This window comes from Symphalangus syndactylus, chromosome 9, assembly GCF_028878055.3.
Source record: "Symphalangus syndactylus isolate Jambi chromosome 9, NHGRI_mSymSyn1-v2.1_pri, whole genome shotgun sequence".
Taxonomy (NCBI): Eukaryota; Metazoa; Chordata; class Mammalia; order Primates; family Hylobatidae; genus Symphalangus; species Symphalangus syndactylus.
Genome location: NC_072431.2, coordinates 64001494 through 64014051, shown reverse-complemented (window position 1 = coordinate 64014051; position 12558 = coordinate 64001494). Strand labels below are relative to the sequence as shown.

Below are 12558 nucleotides of genomic sequence, written 5' to 3'. Positions count from 1 at the left end.
TCCATCTCTGGACTTCTGCACAGTGCTCCTTCATCTGCCTTGAACCTGCCAGACCTCTCAGCTCCAGGAGCACTTCCCTGCCTACCTTCCCCTTTATCACAACTTTTTTTTTTTTTTGAGACGGAGTCTTGCTTGTCACCCAGGCTGGAGTGTGCAGTGGCACGATCTCGGCTCACTGCAACCTCCACCTCCCGGATTCAAGCAATTCTCCTGTCTTAGCCTCCCGAGTAGCTGGGACTACAGGCACGCGCCACCATGCCCGGCTAATTTTTGTGTTTTTAATAGAGACGGAGTTTCACCATATTGGTCAGGCTGGTCTCAAACTCCTGACCTCAGATGATCCGTCCACCTCGGCCTTCCAAAGTGCTGGGATTCAGGCATGAGCCACCGCGCCTGGCCTCATTTTTTTTTCCCGTTATCACACTGATAACACTGAATTGCAATTTTTTTTTTCTTTTTTTGAGACGGAGTCTTGGTCTGTCTCCCAGGCTGGAGTGCAGTGGCGCAATCTCGGCTCACTGCAAGCTTCGCCTCCCGGGTTCACGCTATTCTCTTGCCTCAGCCTCCCGAGTAGCTGAGACTACAGGCGCACGCCGCCACACCCGGCTAATTTTTTTTTTTTTTTTAATTAGAGACCGGGTTTCACCATGTTAGCCAGGATGGTCTCGATCTCCTGACCTTGTGATCCGCCCACCCCGGCCTCCCAAAGTGCTGGGATTACAGGCGTGAGCCACCGCTCCCGGCCTGAATTGCAATCTTACACATCTTCCTTACTAAACAGTTTCTAAAGATCAGAGATCCTATATTTTCCCCCTTAATCTCTTTAATGTACATAAACAATGGAATGAATAAATCAATGAATGAATGGCTGAGGAAACTGAACTACACCAAAGTGTATTGGCAGACTACCAGACTTTTTAAACAGCTTTATTAAGATATAATTCACATACCATGCAAATCATAGGGTGGTGCAATCGCCACCACAATCTAATTTTATTCATTTATTTATTTTTATTTATTTATTTTTTTTTTTTGAGATGGAGTCTCGCTCTGTCACCCAGACTGGGGTGCACTGGCGCGATCTCGGCTCACTGCAAGCTCCGCCTCCCGGGTTCACGCCATTCTCCTGGCTCAGCCTCCTGAGTAGCTGGGACTACAGGCGCCCGCCACTACGCCCGGCTAATTTTTTGTATTTTTAGTAGAGACGGGGTTTCACCGTGGTCTCGATCTCCTGACCTCGTGATCCGCCCGCCTCGGCCTCCCAAAGTGCTGGGATTACAAGCGTGAGCCACCGCGCCCGGCCTGACACAATCTAATTTTAAACTATGTTTATGCTGCTACAAAAAAGCCTATAACCATGAGCAATCACTTTCTATTCCCCACCCCCAAACCCACTTCCTAGCCCTAGGCAACCACTAATCTACCTTCTCAGACCGTTAACTTTAGCATAGGTATAAGTCGATCACAGAGCCACAAAATCCACCCGATATCAGGGCCATGATGTGAAATTTGGTAGGTAATCGTCCCACGTTATCAACTTGTAACACAGAAATGGCGGGGGGCGGGGGGCCGACGGGACTCACAACCGCTAGTAGCGTTTCTGAAAAGTACCTGGTAACAGGCTGTGCTGGAGGGGAATTCAGTCCCCAGAAAAGATCACGGATTAGGAATTACGTAAGCATAGGTCTCGGGCCCTTTTATTTTGGACGCGATCCTTCCACGGGATCGCCTCCGGATGGGTGTGGCGCTGGGAGCCACGCGGAAAACTTGAAACAGGCGTTAAAGGCAGGCGGCATTTTCCAAACCAGTTGGGTCTCGGGCGCTGCCGGGCGGTAGCGTCTCTCGGAGTCGCGCGCACATGACGTAGAGGGCGCGCGATGACGCGACGCGCGGCGCGGTGCACGCTGGGATATTTAAGTCTCCTCCGCGGCCCGGAGCCGCGATGTCTCCGGCGGCTTTGGCGGCTGGAGCAGGCGAGCGGCGGCGGCCCATAGCGAGTGTCAGGGACTGCCGGGGCCGGGGCTGCGGCGGGCCAGCCGGGGCGGCGCTCCTCGGCCTGTCGCTGGTTGGCCTCCTACTGTACCTCGTGCCGGCTGCGGCTGCGCTGGCCTGGCTGGCCGTGGGGGCTACCGCGGCCTGGTGGGGACTGAGCCGCGAGCCCCGAGGTTCGCGCCCCTTGTCCTCCTTCGTTCGGAAGGCGCGACATCGGCGAACACTGTTCGCTTCGCCTCCGGCCAAGTCGACAGCCAACGGAAACCTCCTAGAGCCGCGGACCCTGCTCGAAGGACCTGACCCTGCCGAACTGCTACTCATGAGCAGTTACTTGGGCAAGCCCGGGCCGCCACAGCCCGCCCCCGCTCCGGAGGGCCAGGATCTGCGGGATAGGCCTGGCCGCCGCCCACTCGCCCGCCCGGCGCCGCTCTCCCCGCCGACCCATCGCGTTCACCACGTTTACCCCTCTCCCCCGACTCCTCTTCTCCGACCCTCTGGGAGGCCTTCCCCACGGTAAGATGCGCTGATTTTCCCAGATCATCCTCTGGCTCGGCTGGCTTGAAATCGAGGACTTGACTTTTAAATCCGATTTGCTTTCTCATCAAGTCCAAAGTGGCTTGTGTGGTTTCGCCCTCCTTAACACCTTGGTGTATGCCAGCTGTCTTCTGGCCTCTAACTCTTGGAATGAGATGTTGTGTTGCCAAAACGATTCTCTTCTTTCCAGTTCTAAAAACTCCCCGAATTTTAGTGCAGCCTAGATGTAGTCTAGATTTAGATTTTCCCTCTCAAATTGTTGAAATCCATTGTTGAGACCCTGTCACTCTCTGCCCTTAGATGGAATAGGGGAAAGTTGCCATAAAAACAACGTGTTCTGTGTTGCTTAGAAAGAGACTTAAGTTCTTTGGAAAATGTCTGAACTCGTAGGTTTTTTTCCGTTTAAAATTTTGACATTCTTTCATGCTTTCGTTCCATGATTTGTCTCGCATTCTCTGCAGGGATTGTGGGACTTTACCAAATCGGTTTGTAATAACACCTCGAAGACGCTATCCGATCCATCAGGCCCAATATTCCTGTCTGGGGGTACTTCCCACAGTGTGCTGGAATGGTTATCACAAGAAGGCTGTGCAGTCCCCTCGCAACTCCAGGATGGTGTGTAGCCCGGTGACTGTGAGGATCGCCCCTCCTGACAGAAGATTTTCGCATTCTGCGATGTGAGTATTATCGTCGGAAGAATACTCTCCCTTTTCGTGTCCACTTTATTCTTCTCCAGTTGTTGCTATGACAACATGACTACAACGCAGAAAAGAAAGGACGAAGCTGCATATTTGATGAGAAATACCAAATTCTAGTAAACCCTTTTTGCCCTTAACGAAAAAGTAGCTTTACTTGCTAATGGGAACTGCTGTGCTTGTATAAATTATACTTTGGCCTGTTGGTTAGCTTCTGATTTCTTGTTTCTGAAGTCTGTGCTATATGGTATGGGAATTAAAATATCTTACGGCTAGAATCTTGTCTTTCATTTATAGACCAGAGCAGATAATCAGCTCAACACTGTCCTCACCATCAAGTAATGCCCCAGACCCATGTGCAAAGGAGACTGTACTGAGTGCCCTCAAAGAGAAGAAGAAGAAAAGGACAGTGGAGGAAGACCAAATATTCCTTGATGGCCAGGAAAATAAAAGAAGGTAACAGGCTCAGGAGAGTACTAAGCCGGTTTCGTGCTTAGACTCTATGGGATGAGATGTAGACATTCCCATAAAGATACAGAGGCCACCTCCAGTTTGTGAGCCTTCGTAGGCGCCCTTCTTTGGCTTTCATGGAGGAACCTAATAAACAAGGGTTTTAATGCTGTTCATTTCAAGGCACAGGTTAGATAATTTACCTTTTCCATGAGTAGTAGAGATTAGCTGACAGCTGTTAGCCATGTTAGCCTCATGCTTCTGTAGAAATGTGTTAAAGTTTATTTTCAAGAAAGAAGGCTCTAAGTCTTCCCGTCGGAATTTTGTGGTGTTCAGTTATTTGGGTAACCACCAGTTCTAGTGTCTTAATTGTGCTGAAGGAAATGCTTGTGAAAGAAAAATGAAAACTAGAGTTTGGTAGATTTATCAGTAATGAGGTTAAAATCAATTTCCTGGCAGGACAAGGTGGCTTAGGCCTGTAATCCCAGCACTTTGAGAGGCCAAGGTGGGTGGATCACCTGAGGTCAGGAGTTCAAGACCAGCCTGGCCAACATGGTGAAACCCCATCTCTACTAAAAATTCAAAAATTAGCTGGATGTGGTGGTAGGTGCCTGTAATCCCAGCTACTCGGAAGGCTGAGACAGGAGAATTGCTTGAACCCAGGAGGCAGAGGTTGCAGTGAGCCGAGACTGTGCCACCACACTCCAGCCTGGGTGACAAAGCGAGACTGTCTCCAAAAAAAAAAAAAATCCTTATGTGGTTTATAGAATAACCTAATGAAAATGGAATAAATAAATAGTTTTCTAAGTATAGAAAGAAAGGAAGTTGAAGTGGCTGAGCATTTATTGAGCACCCACTGTGTATGCGACCCTACTCCAAGTGCTGTGGATAGAGCAGTGAACAAGACAAAATCCCTGCTCTCATAGGACTCTTTGAGGGAAACACCATTTTATAAGGCTGGGTGTGGTGCTGCATGCTTGTACTCCTAACACTTTGACAGGCCGAGATGGGAGGATCGCTGGAGCCCAGTTGCTCAAGACCAGCCTGGGCAACATAGTGAGACCTCGCCTCTACAAAAAATTAAGAAATTAGCCAGGTGTGGTGGTGCATACTTGTAGTCCCAGCTACTCTGGAGGCTGAGGCAGGAGAATTGCTTGAACCCGGAAGGCAGAGGTTTGTTGCAGTGAGCCAAGATCGTGCTATTGCACTCTAGCCTAGGCAACAAGAGTGAAACTCCGTCTGAAAAAAAAAAAAAAAATTTACCTTTCAGAAGCTTAGGGATTTTAAACAACCATTTTCTGGTCTAGCGTGGAATCTGTGCTCCATAGAGATAGTATAAGGTCCCAGAAATGTGAGAATACACTTCAAAAGGACAGAAAAAAGTCATGTTATTTCATTGATACTTTTTTGATTTGTCACAGGCGCCATGATAGCAGTGGCAGTGGACATTCAGCATTTGAGCCCCTGGTGGCCAATGGAGTCCCCGCTTCTTTTGTGCCTAAGTAAGTGCAAGTCCATCCGGATGAAATACCAACTGTTTGGAAAAAGGGCCTGATCAGAGCTGTTGCCCTATGATTTTCCTCTTTGTTTTTTGCATTGCTTAATTAGTTCAGGTTCACATCTTTGAAATTAGGAACATTTTGAGTAACTTGCCACAATTAACTGCCTTCTGTCTAATTCCTTTTAATGTTCTTGCATTAATATGGATGAAATATGCTGAGACCAAGAGGTTTTATAAATATATGTAATAACCAAGCACATAGAAGGATTGCACAGTTTGTGCAGTGGATAAAACAGTATGAAACTTAAATGTTAAATTTCTACATGTCAGTTTAAAAACAAATTGGAGGAAGAATTGGGTGGAAAGGAAAGTAGCTCAAAAGTATGTGTGGAAAGACTTAGGATAACTTAGGTACCTCATCTGAGTCAGCAGTGTGATGTGGCCGCCAGGAAAGCTAAAGTGCTCCTGGTCTGTGCTGTTAGAAGAAAGACTAGAATGAGGCAGGTGGATGGTATTCCTGCCTTCCGTAGTTCCGCGTGCTGTCCGTGGAGCACTGTGGTCAGATCAGTGTATTGCACTGCAAGGGAGGATGTACACAAACAGAAATTCATTCCCAGTGAAGCAATGAAGATGTTAAGGAGATGTGCAACAGCCCAGAGGGGTGGTGGTGGATGATGGGGTTTTGAAGGTATGGAAGGAAGTATTAGCCCAGAGGAGAAAAGTCTCGGGGAATAAGGAAATAAGTGACGGAAGGATAATGGTCTCCAAAAAACCAAAGGACTCTCCCTTGAAAGAAGCAAAATAACTTGCTCTGTTTGACTTCAAATAGGATCCGTGGGTGAAAGTTAGAGGAAATACACTGTAATCCACTGTGAGAATAAACTGGTTCATGGTTGACGTGGGTCACTCTAGGAGAGAGTTGTCTATATTGTAGCAGGTTGGGTACCTGTCCTACAGAAAAGATGCATAGGAGATTTCTGTTTCCATTGGCGATTTAGAAAAATGATGGGTTCCTCTTAACTCTGATTTTTTTTTAACAGCTTTGTTGAGGTATAATTGGCATACAATAAACTGTACTTGTTTAAAGCATGTGACATTTTGACACACATATACCTGTGGAACCATCCCACCACTAAGATAATGAACATCCATCACCTCCAAAAGTTCCCACATGCCTGTAATCCTTCTCTTTAGTTCCACCCGTCCCCAGGCATCCACTGATCTGTCTTCTGTCACTGTAGGTAGGTATGCATTTTCCAGAATATTCTATAAATGGAAATCATACATTTAAGTTTTAATTATTTGGCTCTTCTTACTGACTTTGTCAGATTGATTTGGCCAGATTGTTAGCAGTAAAAATTAAAAGCATTATTCTCTTCCCTTCATGTTTATTAAGAAAGATGTCATGACCGTGGATGAAAACATAAAAGAATGTTGCCTTCAATAAAGCATCTAACTGTCTTCTCTTTTATTAGGCCTGGGTCTCTGAAGAGAGGCCTCAATTCTCAGAGCTCAGATGACCACTTGAATAAAAGATCCCGAAGCTCTTCCATGAGCTCCTTGACAGGCGCTTACACAAGTGGCATCCCTAGCTCCAGCCGCAATGCCATTACCAGTTCCTACAGCTCCACTCGAGGCATCTCACAGGTACAAGTACAGCTCTTGTAATGTGGGGGACATGAATTCCCAGCATTCATTCATTGATTAGGGCCAGACATGGTAGCTTAGCCCTGTAATCCCAGCACTTTGGAAGGCCGAAGCGGGGGGATTGCTTGAGCCCAGGAGTTCAAAACCAGCCTGGGCAGTATAGTGAGACCTTGTCTGTACAAAAGAATTTTTAAAGAAATTTTTTTAAATAAAGTAATTGATTAGCAAAGGTTTACTAATCACCTTCTATCTGTCAGACATTAGGATTGTCTTTAAGCTAATAGAAAATACAGATCATTGAGTGATCAATATAGGCCAGCGGAATGGAATAGAAAGCCCGGAATGTAAAGCAGTCCATGTGTGCGAGCTGATTTGAGACACAGCTGTGATGTAGATAAATGGACAGAGGTGATTCGAAAGGTAGACTGAGTCCAGGTTGTATTGGGTCATAAAAGAGATTTATCTTATAGGCATTTAGAATTGAGCGCAGGGTTTTTAAACAAGTGATCATGATTTTTTGGAAAAGGGATTATCGCATAGTATAGGGAACAGAGCAGGCTTTGCTGCTGGACAGACTTAGATTCAATTTTTGGCTCTGAGGCTGGGCGGGGTGGCTCAAGCCTGTAATCCCATCACTTTGGGAGGTCAAGGTGGGAGAACCTCTTGAGCCCAGGAGTTCAAGACTAGTCTGTGCAACAGAGCAAGACTGTGTCTCAAAGAAAAAGAAAAAAATGCTTGGCTCTGACATCTAGTAGCTATAAAGTCTTGGGCAGACAATCACATAACATCTCTTTGTCTTTTCTCTGAAGTGCTGTTGCAATGATTGAGGGTAATATTTAAAAAGCACCTATTACAGTGGCTGTCAATAAGTGGGTACCCAGTATACAGCAGCCAGACAAAAAGGTGTAAAGCATGTATGGAGAAATGTTTTTGAGAGGAGGAAAATTTTGAGACTAGTTCATCAGCCCAGAAGGCTCTGACAGTCATATAAATGAACATTAATAACTATAATATCATTATCCCTCTTAAATTATTAACCTTAATATTATTTAATATCTAGTTATTATTTTTGATATGCAAACTTTTCCAGCTTTGGCCTATGGAAGCCAAACTGGCTCCTGTGTCCTTTATTTTGATCCCAGCAGTCTTCCACAGATAGCTTCATTGCTTTTAGCCCACCTTCCCAAAGTCCATTTTTAGCCTATACTGAAGTTGGCTGTTTCTTCAAAAGCTTTGGTTTCTTGCAGTTAGAACTGTAGAGACTACAATCCTAAGTTTTAGGAGAGATAAGGTAGATCCTCTAGAAAGAGGAATGTAAATAATTCATAATATTCCAAATTCAAATTTATGATAGTAGGATTTTTTATGTAATTTATTTGATTTTATATTTTTATGTATTACACCAAAAATGTCGGTTTATAATTAGTTTGATCCTAGTACACGCAATTTCTTTTCTTTTTTTTGAGACGGAGTCTTACTCTGTCGCCCAGGCTGGAGCACAGTGGTGCGACCTTGGCTCACTGCAGTCTCTGCTTCCTGAGTTCAAGCGATTCTCCTGCCTCAGCCTCCCAAGTAGTTGAGACTATAGGTGCCCGCCACCATGCCCAGCTAATTTTTGTATTTTTAGTAGAGATGAGATTTCACCATGTTGGCCAGGCTGGCCTCGAACTCGTGACCTCTGGTGATCCACCCACCTCAGCCTCCCAAAGTGCTGGGATTACAGGTGTGAGCCACCACACCTGGCCCATGCAATTTCAAAATAGCGGTATCAGTGTCATTGTTAACACTGTCATTATTAAGACTGCTGAAGTCAGTTTAAGAATTGTTTGTGATTCATTTTGTCTTTATATCCCTCTGTGAATCCTAGGGACATGTAATCAATATATCGTGTTTTATTTAAAGTAATGTTAATTGTCCTTTGGGTACACCAACTTTATATACAGTGAGGTTCATTTGTTCAGTATGTTTGAAAGTTACAGGGATTCCTGTGTTTTCCTTTTTGAAATAGTTCTGTTTTAAATTATGTAAAATACTAAGTTGTTTCAAAAAAAAAAAATACACTAAAACAAGATACACTCAAAAATTCAGTTTCCATCCCTTTCCACTCTACATTTTTCCTTCCTCTCCATTTTTATTTTTTGATTATCTTTTGTTATTGTTTTTTAAACAATATGCATATCAGTGTATCTGAAAACCGCCACTTTCTAACATTTAAGGTAGTAGACAGTATATACAGATTTGAACCTTGCTTTTTCACATAATAGACAGTTGAGGTCCTTCCACAGCAGTACACAGAAACTCATCTTTGGTCTTACAACTGCATAGGTACCCTAGTCCTCTGTTGACAAACGTTCGGTTGTTTCAATCTTCCGCTATCACAGATAATGCTGCAAAGAATACATTTGTTCATATGTCATTTCACCCTTGGCAATTTTGCCTCTGGAAAGTTCCTAGAAGTCAGATTCCCAGGTCAAAGGTTAAATGCACATGTAATTTTGCTGGATATTGTTAAATCCCCCTACAGAGCACGTACCACTCAGCATTCCCCTCAGCGTTGTATGAGAGGGACCATTTCTCCATGGCCTCACCGGCAAATTTGGTTATTGTAGCTCTGGGCTTTTACCAATTTCACAGGTAAACAATGGTATCTAGGACAGACGTGGCGGCTCATGCCTGTAATCCCAGCACTTTGAGAGGCCGAGGAAGGCAGATCACTGGAGGTCAGGAGTTCGAGACCATCCTAGCCAACATGGTGAAATCCTATCTCTACTAAAAATATAAAAATTAGCTGGGCATGGTGGTACACGCCTGTAATCCCAGCTACTCAGGAGGCTGAGGAAGGAGAATATCAGGAACCTGGGAGGCGGAGGTTGCAGTGAGCAGAGATAGCGCCACTGCACTCCAGCCTGGGCGACAGAGTGAGACTCCGTCTCAAAAAACAAACAAACAAAAAGTAGCTAGCTGAGCTCGGTGGCTCACACCTGTAATCCCAGCAGTTTGGGAGGCCGAGGCAGGTGGATCACCTGAAATAAGGAGTTTGAGACCAGCCTGGTCAACATGGCAAAAACCCATCGCTGCTGAAAATAAAATTGAGCCAGGCGTGGTGGTGTGTGCCTGTAATCCCAGCTACTTGGGAGGCTGAGGCAGGAGAACTGCTTGACCCCGAAAGGCAGAGGTCAAGTGAGCCGAGCTCGCACCACTGCCCTCCAGCCTGGACGACAGAGTGAGATTCCGTCTCAAAGAAAAAAAAGTATCTAATTTTTGTCTCTTATGAGTAGTTTCATCATCTGTTCATATGTTGAATGATTATTTTCAGTTCTGTTTCCGTGAGTCTTAGTTCATATCCTTTACCCATTTCTCTGAAGGGCTACCAGTCAAATCTGACGTTCAAGAGTTTTTCCTATAGTAGAGAAACCTATTCCAAATGAAGCAAAGTTTTGAACGTAAAATAGAAACCATAGAAGTGCAGTGTCAGAAGAAACAGGCTCCTCACACATTGCTGGTGGGAGTGTCAGTTGGTACAGCTCTCTAGAGGGCTTTGTGGCAGGAATTGTCCACATGAGAGATACACGCACCCTTTGATCAAGCAGCTTTATCTTTAGGAAGTTATCCTACACACATACTGGGAAATGGATACAAGGATTTAATGTAACATTGTTTTAATAACAGCAGCTTGGAAACAACGTACATGTTATCTTTTCAGGGAGCTGGTTGAATAACTTAACAGTATTGGTGTAAGTTGAAATATACTATGTAACTGTAAAAAGAATAAGGCAACTGAAGAAGTACTCATGAGAATGATCTCAAAAAGCAATTACATAAAAACAAGGCTCAGAACTGTATAGTATCCTCTATTATTTGGGCTTTTAAAAATCTTTTAATATGCATAAAATAATTCTTACAGGATATATTAGAAACTGGTAATCGTTATTGAGATAAAAAGGAAATTTACTTTTTACTGTACATTCTTTTTTTTTTTTTTTCTTTTGAGACAGTCTCGCACTGTCACCCAGGCTGCAGTGCAGTGCTATGATCTTGGCTCACTGCAACCTCCGCCTCCTGGGTTCAAGCAGTTCCCCAGTCTCAGCCTCCCAAGTAGCTGAGATTACAGGCACCCACTACCATGCCCGGCTAATTTTTGTATTTTTAGTAGAGATGGGTTTTCACCATGTTGGCCAGGATGGTCTCGAACTTGTGACCTAAGGTGATCCTCCCGCCTTGGCCTCCCAAAGTGCTGGGATTACAGGCGTGAGCCACTGCACCCGGCCCCAAGTTGTCTTTTTCTTAGAGATTTGAATACGCTCTTTATATATTCTAGATACAAGCTGTCTGTCATGTATGTGTTGCAACAAAAAAGTGTCCTGCTCTTGCCATTCTACTTCCTTGTGGTTAGCATGCTTTGTGTAGTATTCAGGAAATCTTTGCCTACCTAACGTAAGGTCGTGATAATTTTCTTCTACGCTACTTTCTAGAAGCTTTATTATTTTATTATTACTTTTATATGTAAATCCATAAACCACCTGAAATTGATTTTTGTGTATGGTGTGACATTGGGATCAAAATTAGGTTTTTTTGTGTTTGGTGGTGGTGGTGGTGGTTGTTTGGTGGTGGTGGTTGTTGTTTTTTACTGTAGAAATACCCATTTCTCTCAGCAACATTTATTGAAAGGACCATCCTTATTTCTCTGCAGCACTGTCTTTGTCTAATTTAAGTGTCTGTATCTATGTGGGTCCATTTCTAGACTCTGTTTTGTTCCATTGGTCTATTTTTCTACCTACCCTTGTGCCAGTCTTTGTTTTACCCCTAGCCTTATACTTTAAGTCTTGATAGAGTCAGTCATCCCACTTTCTCATTTCTCTTCAGGGGACTGTCATGTATCTTGGCCTTTTGCATTTTCGTATAACTTTTAGATCAACTTGTCACTTTCCACACAAAAAAAAGGAGTTCTGAGATACTGATTGGGATTGCCTTTCATCTACTGATTACTTTGGAAGGAATTAACATTGTTATAATATTGACCTTGTTTACTTCTAATCTATGAACATGGAATGTCGTTCATTTATTTATTTAACTTTTGAGACAAGGGGTCTTGCTCTGTGGCCCAGGCTGGAGTGCAGTGACATGATCATAGCTCACTACTGCCTTGAACTCCCAGGCTCAAGCGATCCTCCTGCCTCAGCCTCTTGAGTAGCTGGGACCACAGGCATGCATCACCACACCTAGCTAATTTTTAAAAACTTATAATAGAGACACAGTCTCACTATGTTGCCTAGGCTGGTCTCAAACTCCTGAGCTCAAGCAATCTTCCCACCTTGGCCTCCCTGAGTGGTGGAATTGTAGGCGTGAGCTACCATTTCCCGCTTCCTTCATTTATTTACATCATCTCTAATTCTTCTCTGTAGAGGTTTTACTTCTCTTTTATTAGATTTACAATCTCGGCTCACTGCAACCTCCACCTGCTGGGTTCAGTTGATTCTCCAGCCTCAGACTTCCGAGTAGCTGAGATTACAGGCACGTGCCACCACACCTAGCTAATTTTTGTAGTTTTAGTAGAGACAGGGTTTCACCTTGTTGGCCAGGCCGATCTCAAACTCCTGACCTCAGGTGATCCACCTGCCTCTGCCTCCCAGAGTGCTGGGATTATAGGCGTGGGCCACGGCGCCTGGCCCTAGGTATATGCTATTCTAAATAGTGCCTTCAAAATGTGATTGTGCTGGTGTGTAGAAATACAACTGATTT

General features: G+C 44.5%; 1 protein-coding gene across 3 annotated transcripts in view; it reads left to right on the top strand.

The window, feature by feature from the left end:
- The first annotated feature begins 1877 nt into the window (after positions 1 to 1877).
- POM121 (POM121 transmembrane nucleoporin) overlaps positions 1878 to 12558 on the top strand; it is a 23131-nt gene continuing 12450 nt past the window's right edge. The window contains exons 1-5 of one of the 3 annotated variants that reach the window (XM_055292869.2): positions 1878 to 2505; positions 2988 to 3203; positions 3519 to 3677; positions 5093 to 5173; positions 6648 to 6819. In XM_055292869.2, the coding sequence (XP_055148844.1) occupies positions 1943 to 2505; positions 2988 to 3203; positions 3519 to 3677; positions 5093 to 5173; positions 6648 to 6819 (1191 nt within the window). In that variant the 5' untranslated portion in view covers positions 1878 to 1942. The remainder of the gene's footprint in view (positions 2506 to 2987; positions 3204 to 3518; positions 3678 to 5092; positions 5174 to 6647; positions 6820 to 12558) is intronic. The other 2 variants (XM_055292870.2, XM_055292871.2) reach the window with 2 other exon arrangements.